Here is a 16729-nt window from a genome sequence, read left to right on the forward strand (position 1 = left end):
AGGATTTGTTGTTGACGGGATGAATGTATTGGTTCAATTGTTATTCCGTGTCTTTTAATTTGATTTACCAGTGCCTACGTCATTGCCAATGGACAAATGTGAGAACACACATTGTTTATTTATTTGATGAGTTTGCATATGGCTGTTCATGACTTTGCGATATCGGAGTACAGTTTGTGGGGAAACGAGGGAATGAATGTTAGCATATTCACGCTTTCCTTGTTGCTAGCCTGCTTTGGGAAGCTAACTGTGTGTGTGCGTGCGTAACCATTGAACTTTTCTCTTTGGTATGCACGGTGTATTTGATATCCAAACCACACATATGCATTCATGTAGTCTACATTACTTCTGATTTGAATACAAGTGGTATCATCCCTCATCCTCCTGCCTCTGCATTTCTGTGCTTCAATACACATCCTGGCCTTATGCAATGTTCTGGCCGGCACTCTAGATTGAACGTTACCTCACCTATAAAATATGTATTTTTGTTTAAATGTATATCAGAAGATGTGTTACAACTAATATTTTTACCACAGGATTTATTTTTAACATTTATATATGTGACCCTGCAAGGCGAAACCAGTCGCTTTGCGCATGGTGCTATTTTGAGAAAATCCACGATAAACAAATGTATGGGTTAAAATGTTGAATTTTACGTTTTCGCATAATTTGACAGTATACAGTATACACTTTTATATTGTGAACAAATTTCACGAAAAAAACATACGTTTTGACTGTTAAACCCTGACTTTATTGAGGTGAAGATTAAACACATTAGCAGTCATTCCCTTTGTCCACGCCGCTATAAGGTTTTACGGTAGAGCTAATTTACTCATTAGGTTACTCATTACTCATTACTCGTTACTCAACGTGTCAGCTCTCTATCATTCTTGGCAGATGTAACCGAATATGAATGTGAAAGACTTGCCTTTCAGGGCACGCACGGTCAAAAGTACAAACTTTTAGAAATATCCTGGCGTCATTTTAGGGACCAGGAAAAGTTTTCCATTGACGTAGCGCATTTTAAAAGTGTACACAGAACTTCCCTTACTTCCCCCGAAATACATTAATTATATTCTATAGTGACACCTTATCTAAGTGACTCCAAACTGACTCCCAGGTATTAACTAGGGGGCAGAAAAAGACTCATTGCATGGTTGAAACTGCATAGTCAGTCATCCGCTTCAAAGTCACGCTACCGTAAGGCTAATAATAGCTGTGCCCTCACACTATCGCACGTGACAATTTAGCCTACTTAAAGGAACACGCCACCCAATGTCAGTAGTAATATATGTTCTTACCTTAACTTTCACGAGTTGAGTCATACCTCTCCTGTGTTGGTACGTGCACTCAAACGCTCTGGTGCGTGGCGTGAATGTGTTAGCATGTTGCTATGCTAGCGGGCTCAGACGTAGCCATAGAGGGAGGAAGATGGCAGTAATCAAAAACATCCACGTTTTTCTTACTTAAATACAATTGCACAAGTAGTTGATAAAAATGTGTAAGGTCACACAACATGAAACGTGGTGATTTTCCAAGCGAATAAACAGGAGAACTACAATGTGTGGCGCAATAGCACTTGGGAGTACAGAAGTGTTATGTCATAAACATTTATGACTTGTGTAAGTGTTTTTGTCATGACAAGTTAGGGTTAGATTTGTGTTCATGACAGTGTCATGTGTTCATGACAGTGTCATGTCACTCTTATGTAGATACCTTCAAGTATAGTGTTACCAGCGATTGATTCAGTACTTGAGTAGTTGTACTTACTTACTTCTCACGTCTGTTTGGCATACAGAATGACTATACTGAAAAGAACCCCAAATGCTTCTGATTAGTATGATGAAGGATCTGTGATGTTGTGGGGCTTTTTTTCATTCCAAAGGCCCTGGGAACCTCAACAGAGTGTATGATATCACAAACTCCATGAAATAACTGGCCATTTTAAATCAATATCTACTGCATGTCATAAGCCCCTTTTCCATTTAAAAGTTAATTAGCTTAAAAACTATGCACATCAAAAAGTTAGTACGACACGTGATGGAAAAGGACTTATATCGATGTAACGTCGGTTTTGTCGTGCTAAGTTTATTTGCTCGCCAGAGGTGGATTAGCGAGAGTTCATTTGATATTAATGTGATGGAAAAGGGTTGGAGCGATGTAAGTTACTGTGACCCCTGCTCAGAATGTTCACAAAGCTAGCGCGGAAATCTATATTTTGTCTCGCGCACCAAGACGTTCACCTCACAATAGTCTTCCATACCTTTGATACATTTGTTAGAAGTGCTCACTACATCTGTTGGAAAAATGTCCAGCACAGTAGAAAAATGTGCATTAACAGGGACATGATGACATCATTTTAATAAGCTAGAATCGTTGAATGGTTGTTGAATGGAAAACCATTTTTCTGCATATAATATCGCTCAAAATTACATCATACTGTACATACAAAAAGAGTTAATTCGCTTAAAAATCTTATGGAAAAAGGACTATAGTAGAAGAGTGAATGCTGTTCAAAGTGGGTAAAATACAGGGGTGCAAATATTTGTGTACATTTGTTATAAATATATTTATTTCTTTATGATGCATTTCTCAGAATAAATTTGCTTTCCTTCAAGTTTTGATTTGCTTTCCTGTGTTCATGTCCTGTGAGATTAACATAATGATCTTGTATACTTCTTTTTACTCAATTAAACCAGTGAGATACTATTGTAAAAAATGTAGTGAAATGGAATTAGGTTGCATGCAATGTACCCTCAGCCCAGTCAAGCTAGCCTACCAGAAGAGTGCTCACTTTTCCACATACATTGACCTTTTTTAGAATTATTTTACTTTTTCTACATCATATGTTTCAGGATGCTTGAAATCACTGGAAGGTGGTCAAGATGGAAGGTCCAGCTCTTGTTCCCAGTCGCCCTGCAGTTGATATACCTCCAACAATCAGGTACACAGAAAATGTTTCCTTCTACTTGCCATTTATTACCTGAAGACTGATTTGCCATACTCTTGATGTCAATTTTCACAAAGTGTAGAACCTGATAATGTAATAACTCCTATAATGTAATAAAAATGTGCACTTGAGTCCATTGAAAATGTAATAAAAAAAAAATGTAATAACTTCCCGATAATGTAATAATTCCCCAATATCGTAATAATTTAACAGCAGACCACACGTTACTTGGGTTCAAGTGGTGATACTGTGTAGGCAACTCTAGCTCGAAAGCATCCTTAAAGGACAATTCCGGCGCAAAATGAACCTGGGGTTAATAACAAATGTATACCGAGTTCGGCCGTTCACTGGGATTTATTTTCATGCTAGTCGAATGTGACCAGTTTTATTGCAAACCGCTAATTAGTGTTTAACGCTAGCCTTCGGGGCACACGTACAGTAAAAAGAAATCGCTATTTCTATACCACTAACAAGGCTCAAAATAGCACCACACTTACACATTAGCATAATGAGGGTGTTGTGACCTTTGACCTCTGGGGGGCGCTGTGTTTAAACTGTTTTTTTTAAAAGTGTATTACATTATTGGGAAATGCACTTTATTACATTATCGGAAAGTTATTACATTATCAGGTTTAATTACATTTTCAATGGATTCATGGCAAATTTGTATTACATTATCAGGGTTATTACATTATCTGGGATTTATTACATTATCAGGTTCTACAGTGCTGTTTCTTTCTTACTTTGTTTTTGTCTTTTTATGTGACTTTTTCATGTTTGTGCAAGCTCTACTGTTTGTTTCAGATCTGCACCTATGCACAATGCACCTAACACAAGCATGCTCTCTACCTAATGCAATCAGCTCTTTCGATACTACTAACCTTGTTAAGATGCACTTTAAGTATTAAGTATACCGCTGGGGAAATGGTATAATAGGCAGTCTCCCAGGGACTCGACACCCTTTCTGGTTGAGGCTCAACTGGCCACATGGGCCAAAATAACCCGAGACCCATGGGTTCTTATTTTTTTAGGGGCAGCCGTGGCCTACTGGTTAGCGCTTCGACTTGTAACCGGAGGGTTGCTGGTTCGAACCCCGACCAGTAGGCGCAGCTGAAGTGCCCTTGAGCAAGGCACCTAACCCCCTCACTGCTCCCCGAGCACCGCTGTTGTTGCAGGCAGCTTACTGCGCCGGGATTAGTGTGTGCTTCACCTCACTGTGTGCTGAGTGTGTTTCACTAATTCACGGATTGGGATAAATGCAGAGACCAAATTTCCCTCACGGGATCAAAAGAGTATATACTTATACTTACTTAAACTTATAATTCATAGTTGTCTACACACACCCCGCTGGGAAATGGTATAGTTCATAGTTGTCTACACACACCCCGCCCCTTCCTGTAATATAAGTGATTGTTGAAAACGGCATGATTGACCTTTTGCCATCTGTTTACTTCCCCGTCAACATTGTAATAGCCATGTCGGAAATGTTGGTGCATGCGCAGTGATCATGTTAATGTAAAGAATAATGTCTTTTTCACCTTATTTTAGCGATTGGAGGGGAGGTATTTATACCGTTCAATTCATATTTAAACACAGGTTCCCCCTTCTGTATTTTTTATGTCAATATGACCACCCTATTTGGAGATTGTGCCTCCCCGTTCATTTGAGGAGGAGCCTGATGATGTTAGTCCGAAATAACTGCCTGGGGATGTTACCAAGATGGCCACCAAAGTGGCAAGACTTTGCTTAAAGGACTTTGTCTTAATAATCAAAGAAGCTGCTTTTACACTTCCACCCTTTACACAGGATTTTGGGTAGTATAATGCTTTCCTGCAAAATTACGAATAAAATATTTGTTTTCTTAAAAAAAAGTTGATATCATATGAACTTGTCTTCTATATAGAGTCCCTTCATTGTCACATATATAGTTTTAGGTCTACCTTGTGTACAGTCAGTTATATATTTGGTTGTTAATTGATGATGCAGTAATGGGATAATAAATCTCTTTCGGAGTAGCCTTTAAGAAAATTGTCAGCCTACTACTCACTTGTTGCCTCAACCTAATTAAATCCTATTTTTCGTGGAAGCCTGGACGTTACCCTTGATTGTATCATCTGGCTGCTCTGTTAAAGTTAAGCATTAGATTAAGTTAAGATTTTGTTTTACTCTCATTAAAACCGAGGTGAAACAAGTTGTGAAAACCGTCTGGCTGCGCTAGTTTTTTGATGAAAAAGCTGTTGGGCCTGTGACGTCGGACTTAACAACCAAATTATGACTTATAAACAAATAAACAAAAACTGAATGGAATTTTTACTTCCGGAAACGGAGTGGACCGTCACTCTTGAGCTCTAGCAGAGAATGTCTAATAAGGGGAGAACCGCCACTCTCGGGAAACTTCCGGTTTCTGAACTGGTTGCAGTTCCTTTTCTGGTTCCACATGAGGGCGCTCACGAATAATTGCAGAATTAATGGAGGTCTATGGAGCTGTACCCCTCAAATCCACTTTTCTCGGGATATAATTTTTTGCCCAGAAATTTGAATGTTGCATGCGAAAGAGGGGGACAGAGAAAATACACACCGCTGAGTATTATATTTTTTAAGTCACTTATTTGTTCTAAAAACCCTTTTAAATGTGTCAATGATGTCATTCATTAGCAGAAAGCTAGTGTGTTGTGGGCAACAAAGACCCAACCTGTAAGAAATCAAAAGGACGTAAGTACTCGTTCATTCAACTTTTGACCTATAATCCATAGTGAGCTTGCAGAAACCACAATCAAATCTTCGATTTTTCAACGACAACCAGGTGAAAGAGACAAATTTAGCCGTCTAGCTCCATAGACCTAGCCTGGCGAGCCAGACCCACATTATAATGTAGGGTCTGGGCACTCACCGTTCGCAGTGCTCAGTCCGAGGGTCGGGATAATCAGTTGTCTTTCAAATTCCCTCTGCACGCAATAGGACGCAATATGATATTTGTTTTCAAGTAGCAGGGAATTCAAGCCAAACCGTTGCAACTCTGCCATCAATCATTATGTTAAGCCCAACAAACGACTCTATACACGATTTCAATGCCAGATTTAGTTTCGATTTCTAGAGCTCACAAGTCAACGGAGAGTTGCTGCCGCTAGGGGCGCGTCTAGATTTCTAGGCTACCATAGACCCCCATTGTTTTTGCACTTATTCGTGATCGCCCCTAGCGGAACTGGTACAATGGAGTTAATAGGGAGTGCTCCGGCTCTCCGTAAACGGGCTCTGGCTCTAGAGCTCAACAGTCCTGCCCCTCCTCTGAGAGAGCTTAGCTTCCGGACATAAGTTACCCATTCGTTTTTCTAATTGACGTCTGGCAAAATCCATATAAAGAGTTTTAGACCCTGACTTAGGCTGACCAGCTATGACGTGACTCGTAATCATACAATATTTCATGTTGAGCAAAAAAAGACAAACAAAAAAAGGAAAAGGTACAGGACTGTGTAGGCTACATATTTTCATTTCCGAGCGAAAGAACTACTCATCCCACCATCCATTCCAAATTATTCATTCCAATAGTTTAACATGCTTACTTTTGAATATAAGACAACAAGATGACTAACTTCCTACCATTTCATTGAGTAAATTCGACTTTTCATCGGATGGTCACACATCGCTCTGAATGCCGGTGTTACATGTTAACTGCCTTCAATGTTAACTTGCTGTGTTGACGTTTCATGATTGATAACGTATCTACACTTCCAAATATCAATTGGAGACAAACAAATAAAAATATGCATAACATATTTAAATGTCAAACATGTCCTTGTAGCACAACAAATTATCCTGGCCATATGAGCCGATGTGTGAACAAATCGTTGAGAAAATAAGAGGGAACAAAGAACAAATGCCCATGTCCGTTTCGGGGTTACAATGTAACGGATGCCAGCTAGCTTAGCTGTGCTTGTGGAACGTTGGTAAACCTCACTCCCCGATGCCTCAAGAGTGCTGCTGGCATGTGAGCCAGTAGCCTGGGCTATTGGCTCAACTGTCAGCACGCTCGCCTCCCGATCCGAGGTGCTGCTGTTCGCTGGTTCGAGTCCGGGCGTGTGCAGGGCTGAATCGCGCAGGTTCAACACAATGCAGGTTGCACTAACATGCCAAGATTTCTAACATAGCCTGGGCTATATGGGCTTTATAGCCTACATTAAGACAACTTAAAGCTCCTTGGATATTGCTACTGCGACACATTATTAGGTACGCAACATGCTGGTAAATTAATTATTATGATTATTCTGGGTAGGCATGTCATGTGTTGGGTCTTCACAGATCCTGTTGAGCCTACTTCATTTAGTGTGTTTGTAGGAGCTTTCTGACCATTTTGGAGGCTTTGCCAATTGCACTTAATAATAATAATAATAATAATAATAATAATAATACATTTTATTTATAATGCGCCATTCAAGACACCGAAGGTCACTTAAAAAAATAAAGATGCCGGATGGAGCGGCGTAGTCGCTAGCGTACCTGTGACACCAAGACAGGACAAATACATTGAAAAAATATATCCGCAAGCGGAGATTGTCGGGGTCTAAGTGAAATGGCAAGAAGTGCCCTTCAGCAGAATGAAGGTGGGGGCTGTAGTGCCCCCTATGGACTATAGGCAAACACAAATCACAATAACTGAATAGGCAAATGAACTTAGTGAGACAACTCTGCTGTAGGCCTATGCACACCGATTGATCCTTGGTCCTTGGTGGTCCTGTCAGTGTTTTGTAAAATATTGCATTAAGATCACAAAAGTCTACATGAAATAAATGTGAGCATCTGAGCTAACGTTCATTCCCAAACACCCACTAGACTACTCCCTAGTTTCAGTCTTCAATTTATTGCATTTCAACAAAGGTGTTTCAAGTAAGGAAGAGCATGGTTTAGGCTACAAAGGTAAAGTAAAGTAACTGATACTTAAAGGGATAGACTCATTGGCAATGTGGTTAACACAGAACAAAGAACTCTTTTATTCTTACTATTCTTTCTATTCTAAAAGGTAAATTACTGTCTATGAAGAACCTATCATTAGGAACCTAGATAGTTAGGCCTATTCAAATACATAATGCAAAATGTTTTGAATTTTTGAAAAACTCAAATATCGAAATCAGTATCGCCCTTCAAAATCCCATATCAGTCAGGCTCTATAGGAGATGGAGACAAATTGACATACACACACGCATGCACACATCCACACCCACAGACACACATTCATGCACACACACACACACTCACACATACGCATGCACGCCTACAGGCACACGTGCACGCACACACACACAGGCATGCACATACAAGCATACAGTACACAAAAGTTGCAAGAGTAGGGGATGGAGTAGTAGATGGAGACAAATTGAGAAGCGTGATTTATTTTCACAGAGAGGATGTACAGGACTGAGTGGCAGTCATATTTTGTACCGTTCCATTAGTGTGGATTACGTGAATCCCAGCTTGGTAACTATAGGAATTAATGCCACAGAACTAGCCTGGTCCGTAGCAGGTTAACTTTCAAGCTTAATCAAGCTGTGTTGCAAAACATGGTTACGTCAACCTGTGCGTTCATGTTCTCATCACCTGTAGCCTACAACTTCAAAAATAGAAGTTGAAACTTTTTCCGACAGTGTTACCAAGCATTGATTTACATATTCACTAGTTCCGAAGAATTTAAAATGTTTTAACTTGCTAACGTGGTTCTAGGAATCTTGCTACTTCGTCTCATCTGCGTTCTGTGATAGTGTAACGCGTAGCACAACGGTATAAGAAAGGACGCATATTTGTGTGTGTTCACAGATTCGCTTCCTACAGTACATGAAGAATGTATATAGCTTATTAGCTTGATGGCATTTTTTAGTTATACTCTTTAATGAAATACATGTCCTACTATTGATGATGAGAAAATGCATAACACCAAATCATACATATTTGTAGCCTGTAAGATTGAGGGTTTCTCTGTTATGCTCTGTATATATGTGTTGTGCTTTTCACAAGAGTGGGCTTGTAGGGTACTATTTGCCTGTGTATGTGCGTGCGTGCATGAGGGGGAACGGGGGGCTTTCTGATTTTGAGCCCAGGACCCGTGGTCATGATAATCCGACCATGAGTGCATGCATGTTGTCCATTTGACTTTTGCAATGTGTAAGTTTGTCATTCTGTCTGTGTTGGCTAAACGGGGAGGAAGTACAAGGCAAGGTGTTCTAAATCCCCAGATTCAACAGAGTGCAAGTCTGTTCTGTTTGAAGTTGTAGTTTATACATAATTTTGTTGATTTGCAGATTTGGTCATTTTAACTTGATTTTTGTCTTTCAACCAAGTAGGATACACATTTAAGTGTTTTCCTTTTTTGCCCTAGTTTTGTCTTAGTTGTTATTTTCTACCAATTGTAGCCCACAAAGTTAACCCATTTACTCCTGAAATGCCTGCTAAAAACGCCTATAGAATCCTATGGCATTCTAGACTAAATAACCTTATTTCCTGAGGGTTTTCTGAAAGCATACTAAAAATTGTCAACGTCTACCAAAATGTAATATCTAAGCCTCTGTAGCACCTAGAAACATGAAATAAAAAGCATGCTGCGCTACGCAGCATCCAGCGGGAGGGTCAATGTTGTGCTACGCAGCATCCAGCAGGAGGGTCAATGTTGCGTCATGCAGCATCCAGCACGAATGGGTTAATACAGTCAACTTCAGTTATTGATGACATGAATCAAAGAGTAGAACCTGTACAGATCTTGGACAATAATTGAACATTTTTACACCAACTGGTTTCTCACACCAAACACCATCTGAATTGTTGTAATGTAAAATTGGTTTACTTTGAATTCAAGAAGTCCATTTTGATGTAAGGGTAATTCTTAACAGATCATATCTGATGGTTGTATCTGAAAGACCCTTCTAGAAAACGAATTTATGGACAAACATTTATTTGGATGTCCATATGGATCACATTGGATAATTACTACAGCAATTTCCCCTGGGTCAAACCACAGATTGATTGGACACTTGGACAGAATAACAGGAATGCTGGTATCTTCTTTTAGGTTCTGTTGTCCTTCAGACATTTATTTTAGCATCCAGGCACACAGTGGTTGCCTAGTTGTGGTGTTTTAGAGACATAATGCTAGGAATGCTGGGTAAAGTCATGCTACAAACATCCCTTTGCAAAACTCCATCCTAGAATGGCTATTGTGCAATCCTACATTAGCAACGGTCTCTATACAAGGAGGGTCTGTCAAACTTTAACAATGACAGCTATCCAAATGGTTGCTGTTTCTCCAGAGTTTGATGGTAAAAACACTGTATTTACCCATCCTGATGTCTGCAAGTGATTAATCAGTGTGGAAGACACCATAGCAAGGCTAGTCCATAAATAAAAAATGTGCTTCGACTGATTAAAGCTTGTTGCTAGCAGATATCTGTCCATAGTTAGGATATAGAAGTTACTATAACATAGCCAACATACGTCTATAATTCACTTGCAGAGTGATTATTAACAAAAAGGTATAGCTTCATGGAGATAGTCATTGTAGCTAGGTTTTAGGTCTACATAATGTCCTATGTCAGAAAACAACAATGTATCATTGTATCGTATCGTCAACTTTGAAAAAGGTTAAGAAAAAATCTAGCATCTTATAATTTTCCACATTCTGTTTTGCACGTGTGGCATATGTAAATGCTCAGCTCAACAGATAGCAACGAATGCTTTGTCCCAGCTCTCTGAATATTCTATTCCTTGCACCTTTTTGCTGTCTAACATGCCATTTCTCACTGGCTGTCCACTCGCACTGTCCCTGCAATTACTGCAATTACTTGGCTTGTTCTTCTCTCCTTCGCTCTGTCTGCTGTGATCCTATTTCCGCTGTTGATCAACTTGGTTGGTTCTGACATATCCTTGTTTTGGTTCGGCAGTGTTGAGCTGTCAAGGGGACTGCAATCTGGAGTTTACCGATCCCCAGGGAAGCTTTACATCTCCATGCTACCCCTCTGACTACCCCCAGAGTCAGAGTTGCAAGTGGACTTTACGGGCCCCTGCTGGATTTATTGTGCAGATTACCTTTCTCGACTTTGAGCTTGAAGAGGCTCTGGGTTGTATCTATGACAAGGTTATTGTGAATACAGGAACCAATGATGTTAAGTTTTGTGGCCTTACAGCCAATGGACTGACACTAAACTCAAGTGGGAATGTGATGGAGGTGTCGTTTAATTCGGACTTTAGTGTCCAAAAAAAGGGATTCAGTATCAATTACAAACAAGGTATGTCTACGAGCAAGTTAATATATTTTCAGTATCTTGTATGCACACATTCATGATTTAAAAAAAATGTTTTTGCAATGTATAATTTAACGCATTCACTTCAAAAACTGCTTATCTAACCAAATCTTATTACTCTTATATTAAGATTAAATACAATGTAGTTTGTATTGGTTTTAGTATAACTTACCTTTTAATACCATTATTAAATCAATTGACTTAATTAAATAAGAGTTCAATTTATTTTAAGATATCATGAAAACAAGCAAATTTGGCTGCCAGTACATTGAGCAAATTTGGGTGCCAGTGCATTAAGCAAATTTCTCTTGATATGACACAATACCAATTCGATTTTTTAATCTTAATATATGATTAATAACACTTGGTTAGTTTTTTTGCATTGATTCATTTATTTGAATACTGTTTATAATTTAAACAGATTAACAACATGCAAGCTGTCATCATTATATTGAGGATGTGCTGTTCTGAATCTCAAGATCGGTATTGAATGGTCACCAAATCTATTGGTAGCCATTAATGGATCGGATTGGGTATTAAAGGATTGGATACCCAAATGAACCCAAATGCCTAACTTGGATAGACACATTGTGAAGAGAGATGCTGTGTCACATGGAACATAAATGTGCTGCATATTTCACAATAACAGTAGCTAGAAAATTAGTGAGACCTGCCAGCAGTGCAAAGTTCTGAGGGTAGCCTAGAAATCTAGACGCACCCTAGTGGCAGCAATGCAGGGTAGTCTAACAACTCTCAGTTGGCTTGCGAGCTGGAAAAAAATCAACTTTGATAAGGCCAATCACATTGTGTATAGAGTCGGTAGGCGGGCTTAACATAATGATTGATGGCAGAGTTGCAACGGTTCGCCGTTAATTCCCTGCTACTTGAAAACAAAGAAGATGGATGTTGCTGTTGGCAAACAGTGTGACACACAGGGCCAGATGTACGTACATTTTTGCGAACACGTTATCAGCGTCATGGACAAACCGCAGATTGCGAACACTGTCAGACCCAAGTTTCCATTGTGTTCCGTGCAGACTGCGCCTTTCTCCGCCTATGAACGCAATTTACGAATGTCCACAACTGAACGGCAGAGCCTACATACAAGCGCAGTTGAATGAAGTTAACTGATGACAACATTAAAAAGAATCAAACGTTTAGTGATCATGACATAATACTGTACATGATAAGATGTCAACAAGCAGGAAGATAATGAAGATCAGTAGTTTTACTCAAACTACTTGTGCACATAGGCTATGAAAGATTGGTCGAATCTAGCAAGTAGGAAAGTTTAAGTGAATGACGTGAAAGTGAAAGTAAGACATTCGAAAGGCCAACAAAACTTAAGGTTGCTTTTTATAGTACAAATACTTACAAAACTGGTGTTCTAAATAGCGATTCTGTTGTCTTTGAAAGGTTCTCTTATTGACCCATTGAACTGCAATTTGGATTAACACCTGCTTTTACAAGGCGGAAGTATTTAGGCGCAGAATAGACGTGCGCTTTCAGGAGCAGTCTTTGTACATACCGCGGAATACATAATTAGCCGCTATTTACGCTTCCCCTCCCATCTCTTTATGCTAAACTCCCACTTTCCTCTGGATCCTTCCATGAATGCATATGCATGACACGAAAAACCCAATGTGCCCTTTTCAGCTCCCGCGACAGGCAGTTTGCGCTTTGACATCTTTGTGGCCTGTTTGTACATACCTCGCAATGATTTTACACGCACATTGCGAAACAAATACGCCTGAAGTGGGCGCAAAAGCGTTAGTGTATCTGGCCCACAATGTGGCATACAGTGGGCACTGCGAATGGTGAGTCCCCAGACCCTACATCTTGATGGCACAATCACAGGGTCTGTCTGAAACTGCAACACACTGCTGCCTCACTGCCTTGAACTCTAATCTAATGAGTCACTTGCCATAGCAGGCATCAAGGTACTATCTTAATCAGTGGAAGCTGAAGCAGAGACGTTCTAAAAAATCTTTGATTGAAGGCAGAATGAATGATAAACAGGTACAATGCCCTTGCTGCCTCTTAATGCTATCTGAGAAGGCAGAATTGTTTTCAGTTTCAGACACAGCCATGTGGGGGGCACTTGGGAGACATAGCCTACTTAATTTTCTTTTCACAGTGGCCGCATCATGTGGCCGCAATTTTAAGTATTGCTATGTGGTACCGTACATCTTGTTTTTAAGACTGAAGTAATGTTTTCATATGGTTTGTGAGGGTCGGTTCAGACTGATTTTTTCTGTGTTCAGCTTTAGAGGGGTATGTGACATCCAGTTATTCATAGTAGTCCTGCGTTAGTCCTACTCAGTGGTGGAATGTAACGAAGTACAAATACTTTGTTACTTTACTTAAGTACATTTTCCACGTATTTGTACTTAAGTAAAACGTATAGTGCATACTTTTGACTTTTACTTCGTTACATTTTACAGCAATTATCTGTACTTTTGCTACATTTCTACAACACCATTGTTCCTTTTTACGATACATTTTTTTCTCTCTCTGACAAACACGTTTGTTTTACCAGGGGGCAGGGTTGCTACCAAAGATTCTGGAGCGCTACGTGCATTCTTAGAAACATAAGCTTCTAGTCTAGACCAGGCAAAGCGTGAGCTTGTAGCCATCTGCATTCGGTAGGCTATATTCACCAGACCCATGGCTACACTGTATGCAACTGTGCTCTGCCTTTCTCTGTCTGTTATCTGCAGCGTTAGGGCCTCCTCTCCGAAGAGATTGCTATCCGCGGATCAGCGAAGTTACAGGCTATGCCCATGCTTCTGTCACACGTCTGATCATTTGTGGCACAAATGAATGGTAGCCTAGACTATTAATGAACCGGTGGCCGGAAAAAAAGTAACATTTTTCAGATTAGGAAATATTCCTTAATTGTGTCTGATCAAATAAAGATGCATAGCCTACAATTGGGGGGTAGTAGCCTAATGTGAGCGCTCATTCAATGTCTATGCGTCTGCACAAGTGAAACTGAACCTAATCATAAAGACACCTTTCTCAGCAACTTTTCTGTTCAATCAGCATAATTGGCATTACGATCCACCCGACGTTTCCCTTGTCTACCCCGTTAAACTTCAGGCTCTCGTGTTTTGCTGAATGATATTACTCAGCAGATCACCCTAGTAACCAGAATTACAGTCTCTAAAATTGTAGGTCAGAATGTAAACTGGGCCACAGATGGCAAGCACAATTGCATTAGCTTAAAACTATCTAGTCGAGTATAACCTAAAACTAGCTTAATTAAAATGCCACAGCCCATACTGATTTTTCCTTTTAGAATATAGATATTAATAGAATAAATCATTATGCAAATACATTTGTACACTGTAAATACAATTGAAATCACAGTATGTAATTGATATTTCTTCTACAGTAAAACAATCAATACTGTAAATACAATAAAATCACAGTGTTTAATTGTGTTGTATTTTACAGCAAATGCATACTATACTGTAAATGGAAGTACAGTACCTTTACTGTAAAATGAATTCACAGTAATTTACTGGCAACAATTGGCCAGTACCTTTACTGTAAAATAAATTCACAGTAACTTACTGGCAACAATTGGCCAGTAAGATACTGTAAATTTCAGAGTAGTTTTTTTACAGTAAATACAGAAAATACTGTAAATGTAAGTACAGTAGCTTTACTGTAAAACGATTGTCAATCGTTGCCAGTAAGTTACTGTAAATTTTAAGGTAATTTTTTTACAGTGTACTTTTACTTTTAATACTTAAAGTACATTTAAAAGCAGGTACTTTTTACTTTTACTTAAGTAGGGTTGTCATTGTGGTACTTTTACTAAAGTAAATATTTCTCTGTGTATTTGTACTTTTACTTAAGTACTGAGTTTCAGTACTTCCTCCACCACTGGTCCTACTCCTAACTAACTGCACCAGAGCACCAGTGATCGAATCTCTCTCTGATATAAACACTTGTACCATCTTGTAGGAGTATTATGACTGTTGTGGAGGGATGGACTGGGACAAAAAATCGTCCCTGGCAAATTTGGCCCAAGCGGCCCTCAAATTGGCCCGACACACCTAGGCCCCGTTTACACGAAGGGAAGATGCAGATATCCCTGCTGTTTGGCCTCTCATTTACACAAAAACCCAGTTTTTATCACAGAAAATGATTATTTTCGTCCACGTGTAAATGTAGCCCTAATTAAATACAAAATTAAAATAAAAAAATAAAAACTAAGTGTCGTGGAGCACTGCAAGTGAATGTAGGCCTCACTTGCTATCTCTCTGACTCACTGGTGATCAGAGGTAGCCATGAAGCCCATGATCCCCAAATTGAAGTATAAATAGGCCTACAAGCTAGCCTGACGAGCCAGACCCACATCAAGATGTAGGGTCTGGGAACTTACCATTGGCAGTGCTCAATCCGAGGGGGGGGGGGGGGGTAAACGGTTGTCTTTCAAATTTCCTCTGGACTCAATAGGATAGCCATAAAACTCATAAATCCCATGCATTTTCCCACCAGCGAAGCTAATTGGCTAGTTGATCAAACTTTTGCCCATTTAAAAAAAGCTTAACTCGAGTTGCGATTCCAAGAACGCTGTTCGCCAGCAGCAGCATCCATCTTCTTTGTTTGAAAGTAGCAGGAAATTCACGTGGAACCGTCGCCGACTCTATACACGATGTGATTGGCCTGATAGAAGTTTCTTTTTTCCAGCTCGCAGGCCAACAGAGAGTTGCTAAACTACCCTGGCTGCAAATTACATTTGCTGCCGCTAGGTTGCGTCTAGATTTCTAGGCTACCTACAAGCAATTCTGAGAGTCTTTGCTAGAATTCAAAGTATAATTTTCAAATTATTCAATACAACTAGGTACAATGCCCAATTGATAGCAGTACCAAACAATTACTGAATTTGCAAAGAGCTAAATTACCCACAGGTTGTGGTAGGTTACTGTAATTCCCCCCCGACCAGTACGAAAAATCTGGGTGGGGAAAGTGGTTGAGCACTGCTCTCCTATGCCCACATCCACGGCTGAAGTGCCCTTGAGCAAGGCACCTAACCCCTCACTGCTCCCCGAGTGCCGCTGTAGCGGGCAGCTCAATGCTCTGGGTTAGTGTGTGCTTCACCTCACTGTGTGTTCACTGTGTGCTGTGTGTGTTTCACTAATTCACGGATTGGGATAAATGCAGAGACCAAATTTCCCTCACGGGATCAAAAGAGTATACAGTATATACTTATACTTATATACTTACTTACTTATATGAATGTAGTCAAGAGGCTAATTTTGTTGGGGCTTCCGCCCTGAATGTTTAAAGTGTAGCCCTGAATATCATTTATGTAGCCCTGAATATCATAAATGTAGACTGACAAAGCCTATTGTTTTGTGACACAGCAAAACACTGGTCCCTGTCTAAACCCTCTCTATAGAATGCAATAACATATTGAAGTGATGAGGTTGCAAAAGTAAAGAAAGAGAGTGTGCACAGGTCTTGTGATTGTTGGTTTCTGATA

General features: G+C 39.8%; 1 protein-coding gene across 7 annotated transcripts in view; it reads left to right on the forward strand.

Moving 5' to 3' along the window:
• Positions 1–16729, forward strand: part of adgrg6 (adhesion G protein-coupled receptor G6) — a 122953-nt gene that overhangs the window by 5983 nt on the left and 100241 nt on the right. For all 7 annotated transcript variants that reach the window (XM_076273018.1, XM_076273020.1, XM_076273023.1 and 4 more), the window contains exons 2-3: positions 2856–2944; positions 10870–11214. In XM_076273018.1, coding sequence (XP_076129133.1) covers positions 2856–2944; positions 10870–11214 — 434 coding nt within the window. The remainder of the gene's footprint in view (positions 1–2855; positions 2945–10869; positions 11215–16729) is intronic.

The sequence above is a fragment of the Alosa pseudoharengus genome, unplaced genomic scaffold, assembly GCF_046254945.1.
Source record: "Alosa pseudoharengus isolate Yale_2024_CS ecotype anadromous, Long Island Sound unplaced genomic scaffold, YU_APseudo_1.1 YU_APseudo_1.1_scf_7, whole genome shotgun sequence".
NCBI lineage: Eukaryota > Metazoa > Chordata > Actinopteri > Clupeiformes > Clupeidae > Alosa > Alosa pseudoharengus.